Source organism: Cnephaeus nilssonii (genome assembly GCF_951640355.1).
Source record: "Cnephaeus nilssonii genome assembly, chromosome: 11".
Taxonomy (NCBI): Eukaryota; Metazoa; Chordata; class Mammalia; order Chiroptera; family Vespertilionidae; genus Cnephaeus; species Cnephaeus nilssonii.
In genome coordinates, this window is record NC_137082.1 from 25,541,841 (window position 1) to 25,567,691 (window position 25,851).

Consider the following 25,851-nt stretch of genomic DNA (forward strand, 5'->3'; position numbering starts at 1 on the left):
AGAGCAAAATTCCAAATGTGCCAGCTATACGTATGCCCATATTTAAACAAAATATGGGTAAACTTGTTATTCTATTTATTTGTCAAGATGGGAATTTATCAATGACATAAAGCCATGGACAAGAGCAGGTACTGAAAAGATACTGTTTCATAGACCATAAAAACTCATTTTAATGCTGTCTCCCTCCTTTGCTGACAGTTTTCATCTATTTAGATCCTTCCTAATGGTAATTTAGTTAGTGATTTAGTCGTGGGGCTTGGGAAATAATAAGTGTGGTCACCTCCCCTGATATGTAAAGGGCACTAAGCACGAATTATCATTCTTCAGCAATTCAACACTTATGTCTGTATATTGATAAAGGCTTTATGTAGTAAAGCAGCATAAAGGTAAGCAGTGAGTGTTTGTAGGTATCCAATAGTCTGAGAACACTTGAAATTCTCTATCAGAAAAGATCCTATCTAATAAAAGAGTAATATGCAAATTGACCGTCACTCCAAGACACAAGATGGCCGCCCCTATGTGGTCAAAGATGGCTGCCCCCATGTGGACAACAAGATGGCCACCACAAGATGGCCTGCAGGGGAGGGCAGTTGTAGGCAGTTAGGGGTGACCAAGCCAGCAGAGGAGGGCAGTTGGGGGAGACCAGGCCAGCAAGGGAGGGCAGTTGGGGGGGGACTCAGGCCTGCAGGGGAGGGCGGTTGGGGGGGGACCAGGCCTGCAGGGGAGGGCAGTTGAGGGGGACCAGGCCTGCAGGGGAGGGCGGTTGTGGGCAGTTAGGGGTGACCAGGCCAGCAGAGGGCAATTGGGGGTGACCAGGCCTGCAGGGGAGGACAGTTAGGGGTGACCAGGCTCAGCAGGGGTGAGCAGTTAGGGGCAATCGGGCCAGCCGGGGAGCAGTTAGGCATCGATCAGGCTGGCAGGGGAGTGGTTAGGAAGTGATCAGGCTGGCAGGCAGAAGCAGTTAGGGGCAATCAGGCAGAGTCAGACAAGCGGCTGGGAGCCAGCAGTCCTTCATTGTGAGAGGGATGTCCAAATGCCCATTTAGGCTTGCCTAAATTGGCGGTCGGGCATCCCTCAAGGGGTCCCAGATTGGAGAGGGTGCAGGCTGGGCTGAGGAACCTCCCACCCCCTGTGCACAATTTCATGCACTGGGCCTCCAGTAAGGTATAATAGCAGTGTTCCTTCAGCTTTGCTCAGCAGACAGATACTCTCCCGTTTTCCTACAACCAAATGTATTTATCAACTACCTGCATTTCCATCCACTGTCTTGAATAATTAAGAATCTCTGCTCCAATCAAAGATCATACCATCAAGTCACCATGATCCCACAGGCAGTTAGCCCCTCTCTCCCACAATACTTAATCTCCCCCTCTCCACTTGCACCATTCCAACAGTTTGCAAACTCCAGTTCATTCATCTTAAAAATAATACCCCCTAGACTCCTCAGGCTACCTTTAACCACCAGCCCATTTCTTATTCCTCTTTATAGCAAAGCTACTCAAAAGTATAGTTTCTACTCATTCATGCCTGCTCCAGTGGCCCCCACCACTCCATTGAAACTTCTCTTTTCCAGGTTGCCACTGTTCCCAATCCAATGGACAGTCTTGAGTCTGCTTAGTTATTCAACAGAATCATAAAAATCAATCACTTTGCCAGGTGCTAGGGTGCTGGGGAGCAGTTTGTTGGTCAAAGGATATAAACTTCTAGTTATAAGATGAATACATCCGAGGGACTGAATGTACAGCAGTGACAACAGTTAACAGAATTGTTTTATATACTTGAAAGGTGCTGCAAGAGCAGATCTTAAATATTCTCACCACACGCATGAAAAGGTAATTATGTGAGGTGATGGATGCGCTAACTAACCTTATTGTACACCTTAAACTTATACAATACAAGGTGGGGCAAAAGTAGGCTTACACTTGTGAGTACATAAAACACAGAGTTTATTCTTATATTATTGCATTATTTTCCATATGAACAACTGTAAACTTCTTTTGTCCTGCCTTGTATTATGTCCATTATATCTCAATAAAACTGGGGAAAATGATCTATCACTCTGTTTTTCTCTCAAAACTGTTCTCTTGTTCTCATTGCCTGGGTTCACTCCCACTCCTCTGACTATACTTTGTTCTTCTTTACTGGCCTCTCTTCTGTGAGTCTCCCTTAAATAGGACCTCCATTTATTTCTCTTTCCATGAAGCATCTCAATTATTTCCATGGTTTCAATAATATCTTCTGAACTGTAAATTTATCTCTCTAGCCCAACCTCTCTTCTAGTTCTAGATACAAGTGATGATGTTGCTAGTGATGATGATAATGACAAAGGTGAAGTTCATCATAAGGCTTTTATAGAAGTTTCAATGTGCCAGGTACCATTCTACGTTCTTGACATACACTAAACCCATTCACTCTTCATAATGGGCCAATGATGGCCTTCATTTTTCAAATGAAGAAACCAAGGCACTGAGAGGTTAAGGAACTTACCAAGGTTATACAGTTAGGAAATAAACCCAGAGTCAGATGTAAATGTTATATAAACACCTAGGAGGCACCTTAACCTTTTGCACTCGGATGTCGCTTTTTATACTCTTTGAATGTATCAATAATTTGAAATAGAAAAATATCCAAATAAATAAGTTTGTATGAAAAGAAACTCCAGTTTTTTATTCTACTGCCGCGCTTTGTAAAATCTGGGGTATTTAAAAAATTAAATCCCGAGTAGAATAAAGGAATCGAGAAAAAAGCAAGCGAGTGCAAAGGGTTAAGTATCTCACAGGCCTCAAACAGCCTGTCTTACTTGAAACTCCTGAATTCTTTCTCTTCCAGTCTCCCCCCAGGTCTACCCAAGTTCTCAAACACAAATCCTAAAGAGTTATCTTGCCCCCTCCCCATCTCTCTCACTTCCCCACATTCAATCCATCAGCAAGATGAATCATTTTTGCTTCTGCAATAGATCTTGAACCACTCAATCTTCTGTACTTAGTTTCCTGTTAAGCCCTCAGAGGTCTGGCCTTGTTTGACAGCCTAGCCTACCTGCTCTTCCTGCATGCACTCTGGCTTCCTTCTAAACTCCTCTCCATATGGTAACTATAGTGGTTTTAAAAAGCTCCTACTAGGTTATATTGCTCTCTTCTTTAAATATTTTCATTGGCTTCACATTTCACTTAAATTAACATCTGAGTTTCTCATGGTGGCCCCCCAAATCCTGCATCATCTAGTTCTCACCTGCATGTGCAATCTCATCTTGTTTTACTCAGTTCACTCTGTTTACACTGTCTTTGTTGTTACTCTTGTGGTCCCTCTGCAAATAAAGTTATTTTTCTATTTATGTGCATGTCTGGTTCCTCTTTACCCTCTGGGTTCTTGTTTCCTTATTCCCTCCATATTAGTCTTGATTTTAGCACTCACTTTTAGTTTCATAATAGTACTTTTCACAAATTATAATCATATAATTGACTGTTTACTTGTTTGTCGTCTATTTCCCACTCCCTTCCTACAGACTATAAGCTCTATGAGGGCAGAAACCAAGTGTGTTTTTACCCTTCTGGGTTGTTATAGCCTATACTGTGCCTGGCCCATAGTAGGTACACAGAAAGTATTTTTCTTGCTGAGTGGTTGGCTAGATGGGAATATTTTTATGCTTACTCTACATTAGTAGGGAGATGAGCTATCTCATTTTGTAATGAGGGCTTGCTTGTGATGATCAGGGATCATTTTCCTAATGACTTCAACAGGTTCACCTTTGCCACTAGGATGCTGCTGTTGTTGTCTCCCTATACAGTGTGCTGCAGGAATTTTTAAAACATGCGATACTTGACTATTTAGTTGGGGGCATTGCCCTCTTTTCCTTTAGATTGTCAAATAAAGAATGACAATAGCCAACCCAACATCAGCCATCTGGTTGATCAAAATTATACCTTTTTTTTTTTTTTGTCAGCTCAAAAAATATTTTTTTTTGGTGTGCTGCAGAATTTTAGTTAATTAGTTTTTGTGTGCCATGAGAAGAAACAGGTTGAAAATCGCTGACCTACAAAAATGCAATAAATGAAAGTATTTAAAGGATACTGGGTAGCAATCAACACTAAAGATGACTAAAGAGTAATTTAAATGTCTTTCCTAACTTAATATTATGTGTATCTTGAGTTCAGATAGTAATCTGGCCACCAGATTATAGGCTACTTTAGTCTCTTGTGGTGATTATATTTCTAAAATTGGATAACTAACAGCCACTACCTCTTGAGAACTATGAAATAAAGGGGACACAAAAATGCTGACCTTCTTGACACTATTTGCAACAACTTCCTTGTGACCCAAGTCATCAAGTTCACTTCCAAATTTGTATTCTGGATGAGCTTCTTCCTCTTGGTCAACTGCATGAAAGACAAAAGAAATATCTATGAAGCCAAATTACCACCAAGCACTCAGACATTCTCCGACATATTGGGGGGAACATAAGCCCTTTTAGAGGAGAAGGAAGCTAAACACAAATGGGAACATTGAAATATGCAATTTTTTTCAAATAAAACTCTCACTAAACTCTTACCAAGGAGCATATCTTGTTATTTGTTCGTTCTCTTGCATCTAGCATGGTATTGGACATGATTAATGCTTAATAAAGTATTCTTAAGTGAATGATGATTTCCATCCCGTACACTAACCCTAAAAATGAAAGCCTCAACACCTTAGGAATACTTGGAACTCATAAAAATTATATTTTGATCTTTCATGAGATCTAGAGAAAAAAAAGAAGATACAAGAAAAGGAAAATACATTGGATAATTTTGAAAAAGGAGACAAAAATGTCCACAAGTCATTAGGTGACAGAAAAAAAAAAAAAAAAAAAAGACGAGCTTGGAAGGACTGTATTGCTCCTGTAGGCCACTTGTCAAATCTGGCTAAGGATTCAAAGGCTCTGAAGTCATTTCTCAGGCTCATGCTAGGGGAGGAGCTAGAAGTGGGGGCTAAATAAAGTGGGAGCACAGGAGTGTGGCCCAGGCGGTAAAAGGAGGCACAGGCGCACTCGGTCCATGGCCCAGGAAAGTGACAAGAACTCTGGTATCCACCCAAGTCTGTTTGTGGAAGAAGGATCACTCATTAGAAAAAAATTTGATTAAATTTTAACAGAAATAATCACGAGGGATAGTATAGATGTAGGAAAGTAGCTGAGAGGATAGAATAATCCACTTGAATTTCTCTTTAACCCATTGTACGCCATAAGCTTCTGTACCAGGACATGCAAGTGGTAGACCTTCCCCACACGCCACGCGCCTCTATTAAAAAAAAGGTTTTCCCTAAGTGGCAGCCCTGACCAACTTTAAAATCATTTTTCGTGAGAATTTTCAGCTGAAAATATTCAAGAACACCCGAATTGTGAGTAATATATTTATTTTTATAATATTCATTGCAAATTGATTTTTTAAATTAAATTCAAAATACTGTGGTTTGTGGCGATGGTTTCCAGTTTGGACGCATGGTAGTTAACTGGTTAAAGACAGAGGGGTGTCTCACATGCTGGTGTGAGATCTGGATTCCCATGATTCCCTGAAAAGAATTTGCCTAAAGCCTAGCCAGAATCCTTGAGGGACCTGTTCTGTAAAACAACAGTGAAATATTTTCTGAATAGGGACTCACAAGGGAGGTTAGCAGGCCCATAACAATTAGAGCTATTTTTCAAAAGCATGTTCAAAATGTGCAAAGGAAAAGGCAAGAACAGGAGTAAATGTAAAACGATTTCATTGATTCAAAGATGCATTTCCCACCCCCACAACATTTTAATGTAACTGACATTGCAATGTTTCCTTTAACTGATGGTATTTTAGAATTCATAGAAAGCATTTTTCTTTCTTAATCAAAATAAAATAGCGGTGTCCTATAACTGATGTTATATTGGATTTGGAATTTGAGAGACTGCTTAAGCAAGGTGCTATTTCAGGCCTGGGATGAAGGTGAGGCCATAGAGACACACCCTCCTCTTGTGGTACTGATCTTCCTGTGAGGGGATATTCTCGAGGCAGATGATTAAAATCAAAACAAAACAAAAAACAGTAGGTCATATAGGCTTTGGGCAGGAAAAAGAGAATTTGAGGAGCTAGACTAGGTCTTAATCTGGTCCAGTATCTTCATTTTACAGAAGAAGAAATAGATTCAGATATATGATTTGACTTGTGAAGCCACAGAGTAAGATGTGGATTAGATTTCTCCAGATTCTTAGCACAATGGTCTTATTGTGACACTGGGTTTCCATGACCCACAGTCCATAACAAAGATTTTGAAACTTTCCACCATCACTATTAAATTTCCATTTCATGTATCTCTAGTCGAACTTGCCCAGCCAGATATATACTACTTGAATTCAGGGGTATGTTTCATACAAGTGGTAGAGATTTAATAACTACTTTAAAAGAGTTGTATGAATGAATGAATGTTATCATCTCTTGAGTGTGCCAATATGTACAGACATGTATAATTCTGATATTCCCCACTGTTTGTCTTACAGTCCTGGGAGTCATGCATCCTTCTGAATCTAAATCCGGCTAACGAATGGGAACATGCTTAGACTGAGAGTCTTTTCTATTTTCTACAGCCTCCAGGCAGCCTGCCCTCTTGAACTTCACTTGGTTTCCTCTTGCCTGCTGTGTCCAAGTTTAAATTAGAGACTCTAGTCATTTGTGTATAGTAGGATCATACTGTGAGGTCAGGGTAATGACAGCCAACTAATAGACCAGAACTATGACTATATATTACTGAGGGAACCTAAGAATCAAATACATAACTGGTAAAGCAGAAACCTCTATGCCTTTAAAGAGAAATTCAAATGAATCATTCTATCCTCTCAGCTATTTTCCTACATCTATACTATCCCTCATGATTATTTCTGTTAAAATTTAATCAAAATCTCAAGCATATTTTGAAATAACATGGGAGCCACTAGAGGCATATTTTTGTCTATAAGAATAATTAACATATTCATAAAAGTTGGGAAAGTACCCTTAAGGGTGATAAGTGGAATCACACTGATCGTCATTTTAGATTAATGTGTGTGTTCAAAAAATTTGACTTTTATCAGTTATATTCTTTCTCCTTAATTTTTTTAACAACCATTTTGCATATTTGAGTTTTCCTTGTATTCCTGTATATTAGAAGGGCAGGATTGTAAGGTACAAAAGGAGATAAGGCAATTCTAGAATTGAATCTTAGTCCCACTGCTTACCAGCTATGGGATCATGTCAAAATGTTGGTGTAACAATGGTAGTTGTTATTTTTTTTCTCGTTAGTTTATTCCATTATTCTGCAGTTTGTTTTACTGGATTATAGTATTTAGTAATGCCTCATGTTTTTGAGTACCATCTATGAAGTGTAAGTTAAGATACTATGTTTACCTAAGAGTCATCTTTTCAAATTTTAGAAGTATTTTACTGAACTTTTGAACATAGCTCTTTCAATATTTTATTTGTAAATCTTGTTTGGGTTTATTATTTTCAAAAACTGTGAAATAATATAGTAGGCATTATGGCAGACTATTTTCCAAAGACAGCTACTATAACATCTGCCTTCCCACCTGCGCTTCTACAATGTGACCTTCCTGCGCACCCACCTCCTGGAACCTGGGCGGGCGCTAAGTCTGATTTGATGCATAGCATAGAGAGGAAGTGATGATGTCCCAGGTCCAGGTGTAGCTCTTAAATAGTTTAGCAGCTTCTGTTTTCTGCTTCTCGGAAAAACAAAACAAAACAGGACCACCGTGCTGTGAGAAGCCCAAACCACATGGAGAGGCCACATGGGGGTGCTTGGGTCAGCAGGCCCAGCAGAGCTCCCAGCAGACACAGCTGCCAGCCATGTGAGTGAGCCATCTTGGACAACTGGTCCAACTGAACCTTCTAATGACTCCAGCCCCAGATGTCATCTGTGGGCAACTGCATGAGAAACCTCAGGGAGAACTATCAACCTGAGCCCAGATGACCCACAGAACTGAGAAGATAATAGGGTTGTTTTAAGCCTCTAAATTTTGGGGTGATGTGTTACACAGTAATAGGTAACCATAACAGGCATTGATTAAATAATATTAGATATCTTTGGCCTTCTAGACCTCCCCTGCCATATAAAGCATATAAAACTAAGTTATTCTGACTTTTTTCTGGGAGTGAAATTGAACTGTTTGCATGTGCAACATAGACTACAATTAGAAGTCTTTACTTACTAAGGGGTTATGAATAAGATTAGTTAATTCTTATAGCTTTCAAGTTTTTACCTATAATATCAAACTTTCCTACTCTTGTATTTCAGAATTTCAGATGTTTATATAACAAGTATATAAACATATAACAAGTATATGTTTATTTTACATACTAGAGGCTCTGTGCATGAAATTCATGCACGCCAGGGAGGGGGGGGGTGTCCCTCAGCCCGGCCTGCACCCTCACGCATTCTGGGAGTCCTTGGGGGATGTCTGACTGATGGCTTAGGCCCGCCATCCTTAGTGCTGCTATAGAGGCGGGAGAGGCTCCTGCCACTGCTGCTGTGCTTGCCAGCTGTGAGCCCAGCTTCTGGCTGAGCAGCGTTCCCCTTGTGGGAGAACACTGACCACCAGGGGAAGCTCCTGCGTTGAGCTGGATTGAGTTGAAACCGGCTCTCCAACATCACCCCAAGGGGTCCTGGATTGCAAGAGGGTGCAGGCCAGGCCAAGGGACACCACTGGTGCATGATCGGGGCCGGGGAGGGACTCAGGAGGTTGGCTAGCTGGGGAGGGACTGCAGGAGGGCTCCAGAGCATGTCTGGCCCGTCTCACTCAGTCGCGATCAGCGGGACCCCAGCAGCAAGTTAACCTATCGGTTGGAGCATCTGTGCATGTTGAGCAGCCTTAGCATATCATTAGCATGTTATGCTTTGATTGGTTGAATGGATGACCGGACAACCAGACACTTAGCATTATTAGGCTTTTATTATATAGGATAAGTATTTCTAAATTATTTAGCCCAAAGTCACTCTCTAAATCCAAGGCACTGTCTAACCAACAGATGCACAGTGCAAGTCCAAATTATTTTGTTAATCAGTTCTCATGCTACTTAATGAACAAATAACTTTCTAAACAGTCCACACCTCTCAAAAGGTCCATTAAAATAACATTATGGTTGTTCCCATATGGCCAAAGTATAACAGAAGCTAATAGCAAATATTCAAATATGTTAAACAAGGCTGCCTTTGTTAAAATTATCTACCTATTTAGATCCAGTGAGCTGGTTATTCGAAGGAATTCAAATCTTAAAACTGGCTTTGAGTTTCCAATTCATTTTGTGGGTGTACCTTCAAACCAATCATTTACTTGTGGGTCTTTGCTCACATTCCTGTCCTTTTAACTTGCCTTACTACTATCATCATTAACACCACTCAAGTTTATGTGTTTGTTTATAGGAAGGACTGCAAATATCCTTTTTACTCCAACCCCTGCCTCCGATAGCAAGGGCTTTCAGGAGTCTCTGGCTGTGAATTTCTGCTGAACAGCTGAGTGAATTGCACAATAGGAAGGGAGATGACTAAGTCACTAAAATCTGGTGCCCAAGAAAACTGAAAGTAATACTGTTTGGAAAAATACCCCAAAATACCAAAAGATTAAGTTTGGTGCATGAACATATACCTGACTATTAAGAATTAAAATTCAATTTTTAATTTAAAAAGTACTTTTGTGACATGTAAATGAAAACAACAACAACAACATACAACTTACCACTTTCTATTTCTTCCTCATTATCATCCTCTAAGATGCTAACTGGAGCAGCGGATTCTCCAGCTTCCATCATGCTTTTCAAAGCTTCGAGCTGCTCTAGAAGGAGAAGGTGACGGATGTTAAATCACTTAGAGAGCCTGGGATTTAAGATTCACACTGAGAAGGAAATAAAATGGAAAGAAATGCATTGTCTAGGCTCCTCTGGGCTATGGTCCTAAGTCCTCTGTCTCACCCAGTCCTGGTGGATGACCTTAAGGAACATGCAACAGTTACACTCTCTATACATGATGAAGAACATGGGTGAACTGCCCACTTTTCAGAGGCGTGAGATGGGGGCTCAGGCATTGTGAAGGATTTCTTTTAAGTCTTGATAACAAAAACCCATGATTGGAGGACAATTCAGGTGAAGTGAAAGAAAAGAAACATGCACATTGAAGAATGACCAAACTCCAGGAAAGAGTATTTGCCACTGCTATAACCAGGGTTATTACCCTAATACATAAAAATCCCTTAGTAAGTCCGTAAGATAAAGACAAAATAATTTAAAAAATGGAAAAAGGAGAAATCATAAATGATGATCAAGAAGCTAGTTTTCCAAGACATATAAATAAAAAATTAAAGTATCATTGTCTGCTAGTGTTGAGTACCCAGACTATAAAAATGGCCAACAGCCAGCATTAAGAATAGGGCTGGGAAACAGGCTTCTCACATATTACAGTGAGAGTATAACTTGGAACAACTTTTCTGAAAGACAGTATAACAAGATATATCACAGTATAAAATGTGTCTGTGCTTTGACCAACCAACTCTAACTGTACAAATTGATTCCAAGGAGAAGGCTGCACAAATGTACAAAATGAATATTCAGGCATGTTTATCATTGTTGTTTTCTAGTGATGAAAAAACCCATCAACTTGGGACTGGTGAAAGGATCGCATATACCACAATAAATTCTGCGTTGTGTTTCATACATTACAATTAAAGTCAGTATGTAGATTTACTTTCTGCTAAATGGAAATATACTTGGTTGAATTAAAAATAATTTTTGAAATGAGTACACTTTACATGATCCTAGTTTTGTTAAAATGTATGCATATGTCTAAACATGCATGTATGTATGCATCTATAGCATATGTATTGATGTGTAAAATATATAATTTAGTGCTATTTTATTAGTTTCTTATACTTTTTTGTTGTCTTTACTTTCCAATAGCATCATTGTTTTTGTAATAAAAGAAAACTATAAATAATAAAATTAAAATTTTAATTTAGACTACCTAGGGAAAAAACACAATGCAATCATACAATATTTGATGCTACTAACTTATTGAACTAAGAGATTTGTTGAAAGGTAATATTCTAGGAAAATACAGGGGGAGATATCTATGTAAAATAGCTTCTCTTAACCTCTCTACACTACCCCACACACATACATTTACACTTTCACATTTACCTAGGATCCCTAGATATGCATGTATCACACGAGCAAAGTGCAAGGAAAACTTTTCAAAAGGAATTTAGAGCATACAAAATGATAAAATCCTAGTTCCTTATATTTTGATAAATTTGAAAATGCCTCTTCCACTTTCTTCTCAATTCTCCTTGGGACCCCTCCAAATTCTGTTATATGAATATGCTTTTCTCACTGCAGAAACGAACTGATGCAGAAACTAAACTTCAATGAAAATGTGGCAACTTAAATGAAAATATGTAACATCACAACTACACCCTCCCCTGCAAATCCATGGTTTTAAAACATATTGCATTCTAAATAGCTGAATTGTTGAAACATACAAGGTGTGTATGCACCCATTATAGATGCATGTATTTGACTTACTTTGTTCGACCTCAGGTTTCAGCCGTTTATTTTTGATGAGTATTTTCCTTTTGAGGTCATTGGGGGATGGCAAGGGCCTGCCTGGTTCAAGCTACAGAAAAACAGAAAAGGCTGAATTAGTGACAGATTGTGCTTCTCCATTCTCATTGACAGCCCAGAAGGAGCAGAGGCCTGTGAGTTATACCTCCCATATCCACTAGATGGCAGTCAGCACAGTTTTATGATTTCCTTCCCCAATCCAATTAGCCCACCATATCCAACTTTGCCTTAGACCCGTGGTTGGCAAACTGCGGCTCGCGAGCCACATGTGGCTCTTTGACCCCCTGAGTGTGGCTCTTCCAAAAAAATACCACGGCCTGGGCGAAGTGGCGTTAGAAGAAGTTTAAGTTTAAAAAATTTGGCTCTCAAAAGAAATTTCAATCGTTGTACTGTTGATATTTGGCTCTGTTGACTAATGAGTTTGCCGACCACTGGCCTTAGACTATTGTGGCAAACTTGACCTCCACACCGCCTCCAAGGTATGCAGAGCTGCCCCACCTTCCCCCATGGAGCTGGGTCTGACCTGGGGTGGCGTCGGGGGAGGAGCTCCTGCCCAAACTCAGGTTTTGCCCTTTTTAAATATCTGGTAAAGTGCAAAGAATCATTGTGGCCGCTTAGGTCAGAATTGGCTTTCCCAACCACAAGGTCTCCCCTGATCCCTCCAAGTGTTGGATGGCACAGTGAGCCTGTTTGCTTAGTCTGACCCAACCTCTACACTTGGGACTATAGTTTTGTGGGTTCCATAAGGGAAACAAGAATGGCGTGGTCTTAATTACTGAAATCTGACCTCTACTATGGTTTCATTTGCTTGGATTTATGTCTGCAAAGGAAGTTCCCTTTCTTCTATTACCTCTAACCCATAGAACTCAGTCATCCATTCCCCCATCCATCTATATACCCAACCACCCACTAACCCACCCACTCTTATCCATCCACCCCTCAGGCATCCATTCATTTTCAAAACTAATTTTTATACTACTTAATATGCAAGGCACTATGCATTCCCATGTCTGTTTCCTCAAATGAAACACTTTGCTGAAATTCTGCTTTTGGGAAGCCTGTTGTAAACTGGTCCACTCCACAGCACTCTCTCTTGAACCTGGATATCTCCAATAAATATTCCACACATCACAGGCCACCTTCTTTTTAGTTATGTTGTTACATTTGTGTCCTGTGTCCTACACCCCTGCTGTACCCCACAATCGGAAGCTTTTTGGTTCAGAGAGCAAGTCTTACTCCCATTTATATTACCTACTAGAGACCCAGTGCATGGATCCGTTCACTGGTGGGGTCCCTCGGCCTGGCCTGCGGGGATTGGGCCAAAACCGGCTCTCCGACATCCCCCGAGGGGTCCCAGATTGCGAGAGGGCAGTTCTCGGATGACGCACCCCGGAACTGGGCTCCCTTCTCTCTGGTTCTGGGTGCGTCACCCGAGAACCACCGCTGCCAAGTGACCACAGCTCAGCAACTCCTGCATTGAGCATCTGCCCCCTGGTGGTCAGTGCGTAGCATAGCTACTTGCCGGTTGTCCTATCAGCCGGCCATAGTAGAGGCCGCTTAGGTTTTTATATATATATAGATGCTTCTCTCAACACCTTTGACGCATGTGCATATCACTCCATGGAGAACACACTGGTCTTTCCCCCAAAGCAAGCACCTTAGCCCAACCAAAAAATAAAATAAACAGAGGGCCTAGGTGACAAAAAAGTGAGATAAAAAAATCAGGGATATTTCTTAGCTTGGGTTCCCTTTTAATCAGTTTGAGACCAGGATTAATGCCCTGGTAGTTTATTTGGGAGGCTGCCCCAGGAAACTCCAAGAGGAGTAGGAAAGTGATAAAAAGGAGACAGGCAGCCAATCAAGAGTGTGTTATCAGACAAGTTATCACTCTAGGTAACTGTACAGCGATCCTGCTGGGAAACCCTGGGGGATGGTGGGAAACATGTGCTCGAAGTTATCCCTTCTGAAGAGTGAGGGAGCATGGGGCAGGGGTGTTAATTCTCTGGCACTTCTGGCCTATCTTTCACCTGTGGGCAGAGCAGGCTCCCGTGAGCAGAGCTCTCCCTCCAAGAAAAGCTGCAGGCTGGCAGTCAGCTGAAAGGCAGCCAGTATGCAGAGAAATAGGATGCAGCTCGTGGACATGCACAGGGCGCCTGCAGCTATGACTTCAGTAAACTGAAGAGAATCAGGGGATGGGTGCAAAGGATACAATATCCTTGTCTCCTGCATATATTTTTCTGCTCCTGTAGATCACCTCTGAAAAAAACTCATTGTTCAACCACTGGATGTGTTTGCTCACAGGTAACATGAAGCACTTTCTTTCATGTCAGCCACTGTCATGTTCTACTGCCACCTCATGCTACCATGTCTGGGGCCATCAGCTGCTTGTCAAGAGTGAGGCATTTGACCCAGTAATCCCACTTCTATGAATATATCCGAAGAAATCAGAAATACCAATCAGAAAGGCACCCCTATGTTCATAGCAGCACAATTTACAATAGCTAAGATTTGGAAATAGCCTAAGTGCCCATCAGCAGATGAGTGGATTAAAAAACTGTGGTATATCTACACAATGGAATACACTGCTGTAAAAAAGAAGGAACTTTTACCATTTGCAACAGCATAGATGGACCTGGAGAGCATTATGCTAAGCGAAATAAGTCAGTCGGAGAAAGATAAATATCACATGATCTCACTCATATGTGGGATATAATGAACAACATAAACTGATGAACAAAAATAGATCCAGAGACAGAGAAGCATCAAACAGACTGTCAAACCTCAGAGGGAAGGCAGGGAAGGGATGGTAAGAGATCAACCCAAGGATTTGTATGATGCTTATTAGCATAACCAATGGACACAGACACTGGGACAGTGGGGGCTTGTCCTGGGGGGTGAGAGTGGCCAGGGAGGGGTCGATGGGGGAAAAAGAAGACATATGAAATATTTTAAACAATAAAAAAAGAAAAAAAAAGAATGGAGCAAACTTTTACTACTGTGCATTGTTTTATACTTTGTGCATTAGCTGTCCGGCTACTCATAAGATCTGTGACAGTGGATCTTAACCACGGGGGTTATGGATCTTTGTAAAAGTGTGATGAACTCTCTGGGATGTTTATATTAAAAAATTGTATGCAATTACAATGAGTTCACAAAAGGGGTCAAGTAGTTCTGAAGGACTAATGCTAAAGATCTTCATTTTTATTTAAATTTGTTGGTACAGAAAGCTTTCATTGTGCTTTAGAGAGATGTGTAGATAGAAACATAAACCTATGGATGGTCCACAGGTTAACAATTCTTTGTTTGATGAAGGGATTAGCAGGTATAAAAATGAAACGCAAAAGAAGTACATAAAACATTGTCCAAGTATTTATTTTGGAGTTGAGAACTTGAACTTCAGTCTGCTATGACTTCAATCTGTGAACTTCCCATGGCAACAGGTTCCCATGGGTGCTGAACCCTGGGTGCACATTTGATTCACCTGAAGAGTTTTTTTTTTTATATATAAAAACAACATACCATGCTCAGGCCCGACGTGGATCAATTAAATCAGGAGCTCTGAGTGGGGCCCTAGCAAAGGTATTTTTAGCAGTTCCCCCTGGTGGTCCCAGCATCAAACTAGAGTTGAGAATGACTGCTGAGTCTCTAGACCCTTGGCCAGTGGGCACTTCATGAAATTTTAGGACCGAGATCGCAGAAACCGAAAGACCCCAAGATCTGAATTAAATGAAACCCAAAGTTTATGTTTCTATCTACACATCTCTCAACAGCACAATGAAAGCTTTCTGTACCAAGAAATTTAAATAAAAATGAAGATCTTTAGCATCAGTCCTTCAGAACTACTTGACCCCTTAGAAATGAATTTCAAAACAAATTCATTCATGTTAGAAATATGGTTAGCTAAAAATACATACTGGATGTGATTCAAGTGCTTGTTTCAACAGGAGATCCCCAAATAGATCTTCGCAATATTTGGACATCTTGTACTGTTGATATTTGCTGGAAAGAAAGAAATGGCATTTGTAAATTCAAACATCCATTACCCGTCCAAGAAGAAGAAACACTCATTCCTAGGCAATTAAAAACTTCCACTCTACAAAATGCATGACTGTCCTCTTGATGTTCACTAAGAGGTACTGTTATATACCACAAACTTTAACCAGTGTCTTAAAAAAAAAAAAAAGAAGAAGATTCTGCCCCTGCACTAAGAGCTGAAAAACAGAATTTAAAAAAATGTCTTTCAAAGTCATGAAGTCTGATTTCAAATATATTGACAAGTCTTCCAACTCAATGTAACTTGGGCACGGTGTTCTGATATCTGCCCTTTTGTTTAGAGAAAGCATCTCTAGAATACATTAAGATGACTTAGTTTTGTTTATTTTTTTGGAGGTGAGGAACAGTAGTATATTGGGGTTTTCTTTTGTTTTAACTTCTTTATTTTTATTTTTTTTAACACAAAACTTATTATGTGTTGCATAAGACCAAACAAACTTCAGTTATTTAAAAAAGATGTAAAAAGATGTAGAGCTGGAGTGGAGATGGGGATTAGGAAACAACCCTTAGAGATTTGGAGTAGGATGCATCATTATACCTGCAGTGATTTTCAAAGGAGAGAATTACAGGATATTCAGATGTGACAAATGCCGTTTCCTTGATGGCTTGAATAACATCCTTTAAAAATAAAAGAGTGTTAATGAGAGAGAAGAGCAAAAAAATTTAAGGCACCTGTAACCAATCAGAAACTATTAATTTGAGTTTTTCAGAAAGTCAATTCTGGCAATTCAGGTCTGGAGAACCCAATTACTTCGATACCTCTACAGGTTAAATTCCCCACAGACAGACCCAGATGAAGTTAAGGGTTAGTGATAATCTTTTTCACAACCATCTTTTCCTTCTCCAAAACTATGATGCTATTAACAGAAGACAGTTCACCTCCATGGCAGGCTAGTTCCTAGGTCAATAATCTGCCTAGACAGGTTCCGAGGTCACCTGGTCGAGCGGGGAGCTTTTGGCACAGCAGTTTTCAGATTTTCACAACAGACCACTATTCTGCTCCTCTTGCCTTGAGGTGATATGTGATGGTAACAACCTGTGAACTGCTGGAAGCCTTTATTGACTTTCTCTTCATCTGGGAATCAGTCTGTGGCTACATTTCATTAATTTGATGAAGACTCATGTGAACTGATGTGACATTTACAGTATCCCTTGTTCCGTATTAGCCTGGTGAAGTGGGGGGAGGGCGGGAGGAGTTAAGCAGCATGTGAGGTTACACAGGGAGGTGCTCTGGATGCCCCTCTCTGAACTGAGGGCTTCGTCACTTGAAACTACTTTGAAAGAGCTGAGCATGTCCCCACCATGATCTCTGGTAACAGGCAGCTGCCTCACTCTCTGCTTAGCTTCAGAAAGCATGACTACAAGCCAATGCTTCTACAGGCAGAGCATCATATTTGGTAAATATCCCCAACTTCATTAACCACAGGGTAAGTCCCATCATTTAGTTAATTGGGAAAATATTATATAACTAGAGGCCTGGTGCATGGAATTCATGCAAGGGGGGGTGGTGGTGTCCCTCAACCAGCCTGCACCCTCTTGCAATCCAGGACCGCTGGCTACTAACCACTGGCCTGCCTGCCTGCCTGATTGCCCCTAACCACTTGCCTGCCTGCCTGCCTAATTGTTCCTAATCACTTGCCTGCCTGCCTGATCACTCCTAACCACTCTGTCTGCCTGCCTGATCACCCCTAACTGCTCACCTGCCTGCCTGATCACCCCTAACCACCTCTACCTCAGGCCCCGCCACAGCGGCTTCGTCTGGAAGGACGTCCAGAATGACGTCTGTAAGGTCATTCAGCTGTCTAGTTTAATTAGCATATTATGCTTTTATTATTATAGATAGTTATCTGGAGAAGTCCATTTGAAATGAAAATGCCCTAGGTTGGATAATCCTGGAGTATTTTATTGAGCACCCTTACGGCCAAGGTGGTCCTTTAGTTATTTTTGCTTAAAGATTCTTCCCAGGTGAACTGTCTGCCACCTTGACTGTCCACTTGAGCTGACCAAAGAATTACGCCTTGAGGAAAATCCTGGCTCTATCCATGGGTTCTCCTTTGCGCACCTCCAAGCGGAGGGGTAGGGCCTTCTTTTCGGCTAAGCTTCCCTTCTAGGGTCCTTATTTCTTAAAGGGTCATCAACCCTTCGTGTCTGTGCAGACCCATGGCTTCCCACTCGAATATGCTCTTGGTACTTCTCAGGAATACTGTTGAATTCATTGTTGCTCAAAACTCACCAACATCTTGGCTAAGATAAATTATATGCATGGCGTGTTTATGGGTATAGAACCTAGGCATCTGTTTTTAAAAATGCCCCTGATAAGTTTCTACATGTAGGCAGGGTTGACGACCACTGCTCCAGACATTGCAATCACTATTCTGAGTTACAAGAACATGACAGAGAGCCATGAACCTGACATACTGGCCAACCACAGAATTTCATTTTTTATTGTCTTTTGGCAGGATATCATTGGAACATAGTGAGGAACACTCTAAGACAAGCATGTCAAACTCAAAGGCTAACACGGGCCAAGTAAACAAGGTTTAAGTTTCTGTGGGCCTCAAAAAAACAAAAGCTTCAATTTTCATAGAAACGTAGGTTTATTTTATTGGAGACATGCTGAATACAAAGGGCTGAAATAAATGAGTAATTGTTAACATAAAATAATGGAATATTTTAATAAAAATTAATATTTTTTCTTGAACATTAACTTACCAGACACTGAATAACTGCACAAATTATTAAGCGTAATGCAAATAAACCTATTTTTCTTGTTCTCCAAAAGCGACATATTTCCTGTTGCACACACCAAACAAGTCAGTACAAGACTAATGATGTGGCAATCAGCTGCTAAAATATTTGCTACTGGTATTAGTGGAGAGAAATGGTACACCTGCTCTTAAGGCGTGTAAGGTAAATGAATGCAACACGATTATAGTAATCAGTCATTAGCGAACACTGTAGTTCATTACTAATAATCATGTATAACAGGATATTGTAAAAATTAAGTTACAAAATTTTTATTAAAGTGTTTGTTACATACTGTTATATTGGCTGGGTCACAAAAATATTCGTTGTGGGTTGCATGCGTCCCATGGGCCGTGAGTTTGACATGCTTGCTCTAAGAAATCCACCTTCACATAGAGGTCACCAAAAGGCCATTTTGAGATGCCTATTTGTAAAACTGTAGATTTCCCCATGAGATCCTCGGGGGGAAAAATCTCCCCTCTGGTGTCAGGACTGGGAATAACTGTGCTTCTTTGGACCTGCTGCTCTGTCTGTATTTTACGAATCCTGTAAATTATCATGTTGTTCTCCTTCCACTGAATTCTAGAAAGTTTGGAGCCCAATTTGTGGTGTGGTTTTAGTTTATAGAACTTCCTAACAAGCATTTATAAACTCTGATCTCATTATCTTATTTTCTTATCCTTATAGACACTATTTATAATCCATTTTATTTTCTGTATTCTATTTATCTTTTTATGCCACTTTGAAGTTCTTCAGGAATAATGCAAAGTAAGCAAGCAAAAAAAAAAAAAAAAAAAAAAGAAAATAAAGAATAGATAAAATCGAAGACTTTTTAAGGTAAGTAGAACCAGGGAAACTCTGCCAGAGAAACCTCATTCTAAACACTGTCAGTGTTTAAAAGCAGGAAACATAACATGAAAGAGACACTAAGTGGAAAAACATTTTTCTTGTTTCTCCTCAAAACTGGAAGAAAGGAATATGAAGGTAAAATGCTTGAGAAAACAAATATTTTGTTGTTTTTTTCCACTCTACTTATTTCCACACGAAATAGGAAAGACTACAGCTATGCAATTTTAAAACTTACCTTAAAAAGGATATCTGTACACATTGCTTTTCCATGAGTTATTATCGGTTCTTGGTCTTCACCTTTTCCATCCCAACAGTCAAGTTCGACACATCTAGCAACACAGTGAAATTACAATATTGGACCCTACTAATAAAATAGTGTGTGTAAAAATTAAAAGATGCCAAAATAAGTTGTTTTCTTATAGAAGTCGAAAATGGAGTGAATTGACAGGATTATTTCATGGAGTATGCAGGTTAAAATCACATTATTCTCCTTATCAATTTGGTGTTAAGAAAAAGAGACTGTCTGAAATTAAAAGACACTTCAGAGTGATAACTGGTTGCAGTGTGGTTCTGTATGAAATTCTAGTTTTGACAAAGCTAATATAAAATACAATTTGGGGACGATTGGGGAAATTTGAGTATGGGCTGTATTTTAGATAATGTTAAAGAATAATGTTTAAATTTTGTTAGATGGGATGATGTTGCTTTGACCGTAAGAGAAAATGTTCTCATTATTTCAGCAGTTCATACTCAAGTATTCAGAGACAGAAATTCTGATAGTTAATTTCTGTTAAAATATTTCCATACTAAACAAAAAAAAAAAATAGCAAGTTAAGGAAATAAGGTATTGGCTATTGATAACCAAGAAAAAAATCATAATTTCTTATTTTTCACTTTTAGCATTTTTGTCATATTTTAAGCCCCAAATGTTTGTCAATTTCTGTAAAAGAAAAATAATTTTCAATAATCTTTATTCTCAGAGTATGAAACTTTAGAACTTTAACATTAATGTTAAATTTGCAAGTGCCTGTGACCAATTGGAAACACCATGACTTCCTAAAACATGTATTTTTTGGGGGATAAATTTACAGTAGAAATTATCTTTTGACTCACAGGAGGACTCTAGACCTTTGTGGAACAGATATTGTCCTCCCTTTCCCAAAGTTAAATGGCCACCATAATCCACTTAAGAGAAGGACCAATGTCCATTTCACTTTGAGTACTTCTTCTGTTGTTTCAGAGAAAAGTAAAAGGGTGTCATATACAAACTCAGCTGTCTTGAGTTTCTGACCTGCAGCCAGCCAGGAGAACCTGTCTGTACATTTCTACCGAAGACTTCCCGCCGAACTGTCGGCCAGTGAGATAGGTGTTGTGGGAAGAACTGATGAAGTAGTGAGCCAGAGGATGGTCCATTTCTTGGTAAAGTTCTAAACGATCTAGGAAGACGGGGGCGTTTTCATCTGACATCAGATATCTGCAAAATCCATCACTGGATATAAGGCCTAGGGGAGAGAAGAATATCTTACAGATGTGTGGCTTTGCCATACACACATCTCACATCTTACTCATGGAAGGTGAAGCAGCTTAAATAGGAGTAAAACCTTCCTCATAGTCTCTTTCTCAAGAACCTTCATTATTCAGTTGAACAAAATAACACAGTTGCACATTATATGTAACCTAGTGCATTGCACAAAGAGGTGGTGTCCTGCTTCCATGTGCACGGTGGCAGGGCACACAGTCCCCCGAGTTCAGAGGCACAGCTCCAGGAGCTGTGGTGACCAGGGGCCAAGGGGACCTTGGTCTATTTCTGTTTCTGCCTCTCACTCGTGATGCTCCCGGGTCTCGGCCTCCTCTTCTGTCAAATGGGGGAAGTACTGGCAACACCTCTTCCCAGGACTGTCAGGAATGGTACATGAGAATATGAATAAGAGACGCTCTAAAAAACTGGAAGGCATTCAACTATAAGGCAGTGTTGTTCTCACCACGCTGGAGAAGGGGTTAGTGGCCTCTCTGGATTTAAGCAATCCAGTTTTCCCATTTTATCTAAAAGGCAGGGTATGGAACTAGTGAGAAGAGTTTGCAATTGTCTTTGAAATGTGGCCCCAAGATCTCTGTTCCTTTCAGTCACGCCTTACTGACATGGGGACAGGACCCTTGGTAACTACAGGAGTGGCAATCAATATCTCTGCACCTTCTCCTATCCTATCAACTATTGACAGCTTCAGCTTTTTGTTTTTATGTAAGCATTTGAAAGTTACAGACTGATTTTGAGCTTACAGAGAAGCTTTGTCAGATCTTAACATTTGATCTTATTTGCTCTATATTTTTTAAAGAAATACATGATTATGGATGCCTTTGTGGTGCCCTGTGTGGCCCACCCTCAGTTCCATTCAATTTCATCTTTCTACTCCAATGTATACATCTACTACCCTAGTTTGCGTGTTTACCATTCCCAAGATGGTTTTGCAACTTTACTACAAATGCATTTATCCAAACATTAGGGAGTTTTAAATATTTAAAAAATTTATATGAAAGATATCCCACCCTTTGCTTTTGCAACTTGCTACTTTTACTCTATATTTTCTTAGGATTTTTCCAGTCAATGTAGTAGTTTTTGTTCATTTATTTTTCACTGAATAATGTATAGTATGTACAGTATAATGTATAGTAGTCCATATATAAATATGCCACAATTTATTGTTCATTATTCTGTTGATGAATATTTACATTATTTCTAATTAGAATTAAAAATTCTACCATAAAAGTGTGCCTCCACCTCCTGGGCACATATATTTATTCTGAGAGCAAGACTTCTTCAAAGCACCGGGATAAATGCAGGGAAAGAAGAGACAGACAAGCCCCGCCTTCATAAAACTCATATAGTATGGGCACGAGAACAAATATATTAACAAATAAATATAAGTATAATGTAATGTCAAGAAAGTGCTAGAAGGAAATAGAAACCAGGAAATGAAAGTGATCAAGGATGACCAAGATGCTGTGTTAGATATGTGGCCACAAAAAGCCGTCCCGAGGAGGTCATGTTTATGCATGGGGAGCAAGCCACATGCACACCTGGCAGAAGGTTCAGCAAGTGCAAAGACCTTTGCAGGAGTGTATGACGAAGGGAAAAGTTGATGGAAATGAGATTGCAGAGGCAGCCAAAGGCGACATAAGTTGGACTAAGTACTTCGGAATTTTATTCTAAGTGCGCTGAAGAGCCTTTGGAGGGTTTTGAAGAGTGAGTTAACATGATAAGATTTGGTTTGGAAAGATTTATCTGGCCACTGAGTGGAGTATAAATTGTAGGGCACTGAGTAGAAAGGAGAAGACTGGTTAGAAGTCAACTGGCATTGACTGTCCAAGGAGAGATAACATAGGCTCAGAAAGTCTGGTAAATGTGTAGATGATGAGAACGTATTTATTTGGAATTTATTGTGCATACAGGTCTTGCAGATTCTGCTGATAAATTAGAAGTGAAATGAAAGAACAAAACACGTTGAGGATGATTCCAAGAGTTTTGGCTTGAAGAGCTGGGTGAATAATAGTACCAGTTTCTAGGCTGGGAAAGGAACAGGTCTGTGGATGAGAAGAACTAAAATGTGATGGATATGTACATTTGAAATGCCCATGCAACGTTCAAGTGGAGAGTTCTACTACAGGCCTGTAGACCTTAGGACTGTGGAGTTTAAACAGAAAGTCATGTGTGTGTAGAAGAAACTTAAAGCTATTGGTGTGGCTGAGCTCTTTGAAAGAGTATAAATGAGCAGAGATCCAGGGACTGAAATTGGGCCACTCTAATGTCAAAGCTGGGAAATATAAGAGAAAATCTCTAGGATCCATACATGGAAGTGGAAAGGCTGAGCTGTAGGGGAGGTATATTTTCACTGTACTACTGCCAAAATATTCATCAAGATGGCTGTTTGTACCAATTTATGTCCCCAACAGAAATTTATTAAGAATGCCTTTTGTACCACATTCTCATCCATACTTGATAATGACAGATTTTAAAATTTCCATCATCAGTGAAATGGTGAAACTGTGCTTTTCTGATGTGTCAATGATAATCTCATAGCTGTTTAGGACCTGAAAGGACTTTAGAAAGAATCAATGATACACCTCTACCATAACATCTATCATACTGCTGAGGAATTGCTCTTTCTTTTTCAACAGATCCCAACTGCCTTATTCAGCTTTGAATTCCCAGCATCCGGCACAGTGCTTGGTACCAAGTCAACCCTTCACAAACTTTAAGGAGTGAAGGTAGGGGGAGAAAAACTAGTTAAATGGCATGAATGCCACCATCTTATAAGCAGGGAAACCGAGGTCCAGAAATACTGTTCCTTGCTCAATTTCACACAGTAACAGGGTAGCAACAAAATCAAATCAAATACTGCAAAGTGCTCAGTTTTCTATTGAGCTACTCTCCTTTTCACTTTAATCACATGTAAGGTAGAATAAATTACAATTCTCAGAGTATTAGTAAGAGAGGTAAGTAATGAAGAAGTCCTGCTGAATATAGGTATTTGAGACCCTAGCAGAGAGTATAAATATATGACTACAACCAAGGGAAAACTCAATTGGACTTGGAAAAATATCAGGGATGAGGTCACGCATCATGATGGACTAGACATGCATATAAACAGGTTCTATGTGGGTCCAGGAAATATGTAAACCTTTTTGGCCACGTTCACTGAGACACACAATAAAATGAATCCCTGTTCTACAGAGGAAGAAACTGTAGCCATGATACTCATGGGCACATGGGACCGACAGAACTTGAACCTAGACCTCCTTTCTCTCCACTGAGACAAGGCTGGAAGCACTAGCTCAGGTATCTCAATCACTCCCTGTCCAGTTATATTAGCATCATCCCTCCCATTATTTGCAGGTGTTTCCCATTGCTATAGAACCAATCTTACATTTTCTCTCTAAGCCTTTCCTTTGTCAAATATTGGATGGACAACACATTGTTTCTAAAGTTTATTGAAGGGGGCAAAAGTTCAAAACCCCCACCAATTTGCTAAGTTGATTCCTGACTATTTAATTTCATACCAATTGCATTTACTTTCCATAACAGAGGTCAAATGAAGGGTGAGAAGGGTTCTCAAATAATGTATTTAGTGTCCTAAGCTTGGCAAAACAAAAGGGAGAAAAAGAAGGTGTACATTTTCATAGGAAATGGAATTCTTTTCAAAGATTGCAAATGAGATTGTATTTGGCATTTTTACATGTAAGTATTATGTAATACAAGCATTATACAATATAAGAAAGAACCTGGGGGAATACCACTGTAATGTGTTGCATATATTCTTGCCTTTGTTAAATAAAGAAAACTCTTGTTTTTTTTTCTCTTTTATTACCTTTTTTCTTCAAGTCTTCATCAGGCTCATACATCTCAATTATCTGCATTGCCCTTTTAGCATCATAAAATGGGAATAAAATTTCATTGAGTCGAGGATCTCGTTGATGCTATGATGAGAAAATAACTCCATTTAGGTTAACATTTCTCGTCTTTATGGTGTTACACAACTCAAGCATGTGATATCTAAAACAATATATATTTATAATATCATATTTATAGTTTCAAAGATAGGATTTCATTGTCTTCCTGTCTTTCTCCCTAAAATATACTTTAAAAAGCTCCAAAGTTGGAAGTACTTGGCTGGTTCCCCTCTCTGAACTAAATAAAATCAAATACTGCAAAGTGCTCAATTTGGGAGAATACAGAAATTGGTTTTCCTTTAGAAACTGAAGGCTATGTAATATGGTGTGCATGTCAGCTGTACTGTCCATTTGTTCCCATCCCACAGGTTAAGACATTTGGCATAAATGTCTATAAAAAATGAGGTTAAAAAATTTTTAAAGAAAAGAAAATAATGAAAGCACAAATAAAAAAAACTTCAAAATAGTTCAAAAAATAGATAATACACTATGGTGCCCAAACAAAAACAATAATGAAATCCCCTGAGACAGGCAAACATCATTTCATTTCCACATCAATAAGAGATTTCATGGGCACTCTGAAAACTTTGTTTTCTTGAGGAAATATTTATCAAAATGAACCAATTTTAATGATGATGAAAATTAATCAGCACAAGGATATTTACAAGCTATAAACAGTATGAAAATCTGTATTTAAATATCAGTAGTTGAGAGTTTATGAAACCTAACTCAGTTTGGCCTGAGGACATTCTGGGCAGAAAAGTACATGAATGACTAAGGTACTCAGGAGAGTGGTGATGTCATGCTTTTCCAATCACCACTTGGATGCTCATGGTGGTACATGAGGCACAGGGGCAATGCTATTCCTACAGTCTGTCATTCTACCTTCATAGCGGTGATGAAACAAGTTCAAATCACTGACTCAGCTACAGTCATGTGTGTATGTGTGTGTCTGTATGTCTGTTTGCTTGTATGTGCTAGTATATACCTGGAGGCAGTGTGTCCATTAAATTTCCTTATTGTTCACTGTGACCCTTGGTCATCCACCAAATAAATAAATAAAGCAAACTTCAATGGAATAATGGCAGGCAAGCAGATGGGAGCAAAACCTGCTCAATAGGTAGGACTTTGGCAACAACTCTTTACCCAAATATATGCA

The 25,851-nt window shown here is 39.6% G+C and overlaps 1 protein-coding gene across 5 annotated transcripts in view; it reads right to left on the reverse strand.

Annotated features, from left to right (window-relative positions):
- PLCB4 (phospholipase C beta 4) overlaps nt 1-25,851 on the reverse strand; it is a 382,602-nt gene that overhangs the window by 49,677 nt on the left and 307,074 nt on the right. For all 5 annotated transcript variants that reach the window (XM_079783902.1, XM_079783900.1, XM_079783901.1 and 2 more), the window contains 8 exons: nt 24,611-24,719; nt 20,539-20,749; nt 19,483-19,576; nt 16,192-16,271; nt 15,515-15,599; nt 11,562-11,652; nt 9,725-9,820; nt 4,279-4,373 (listed from right to left, as the gene is read on the reverse strand). In XM_079783902.1, coding sequence (XP_079640028.1) covers nt 4,279-4,373; nt 9,725-9,820; nt 11,562-11,652; nt 15,515-15,599; nt 16,192-16,271; nt 19,483-19,576; nt 20,539-20,749; nt 24,611-24,719 — 861 coding nt within the window. The remainder of the gene's footprint in view (nt 1-4,278; nt 4,374-9,724; nt 9,821-11,561; nt 11,653-15,514; nt 15,600-16,191; nt 16,272-19,482; nt 19,577-20,538; nt 20,750-24,610; nt 24,720-25,851) is intronic.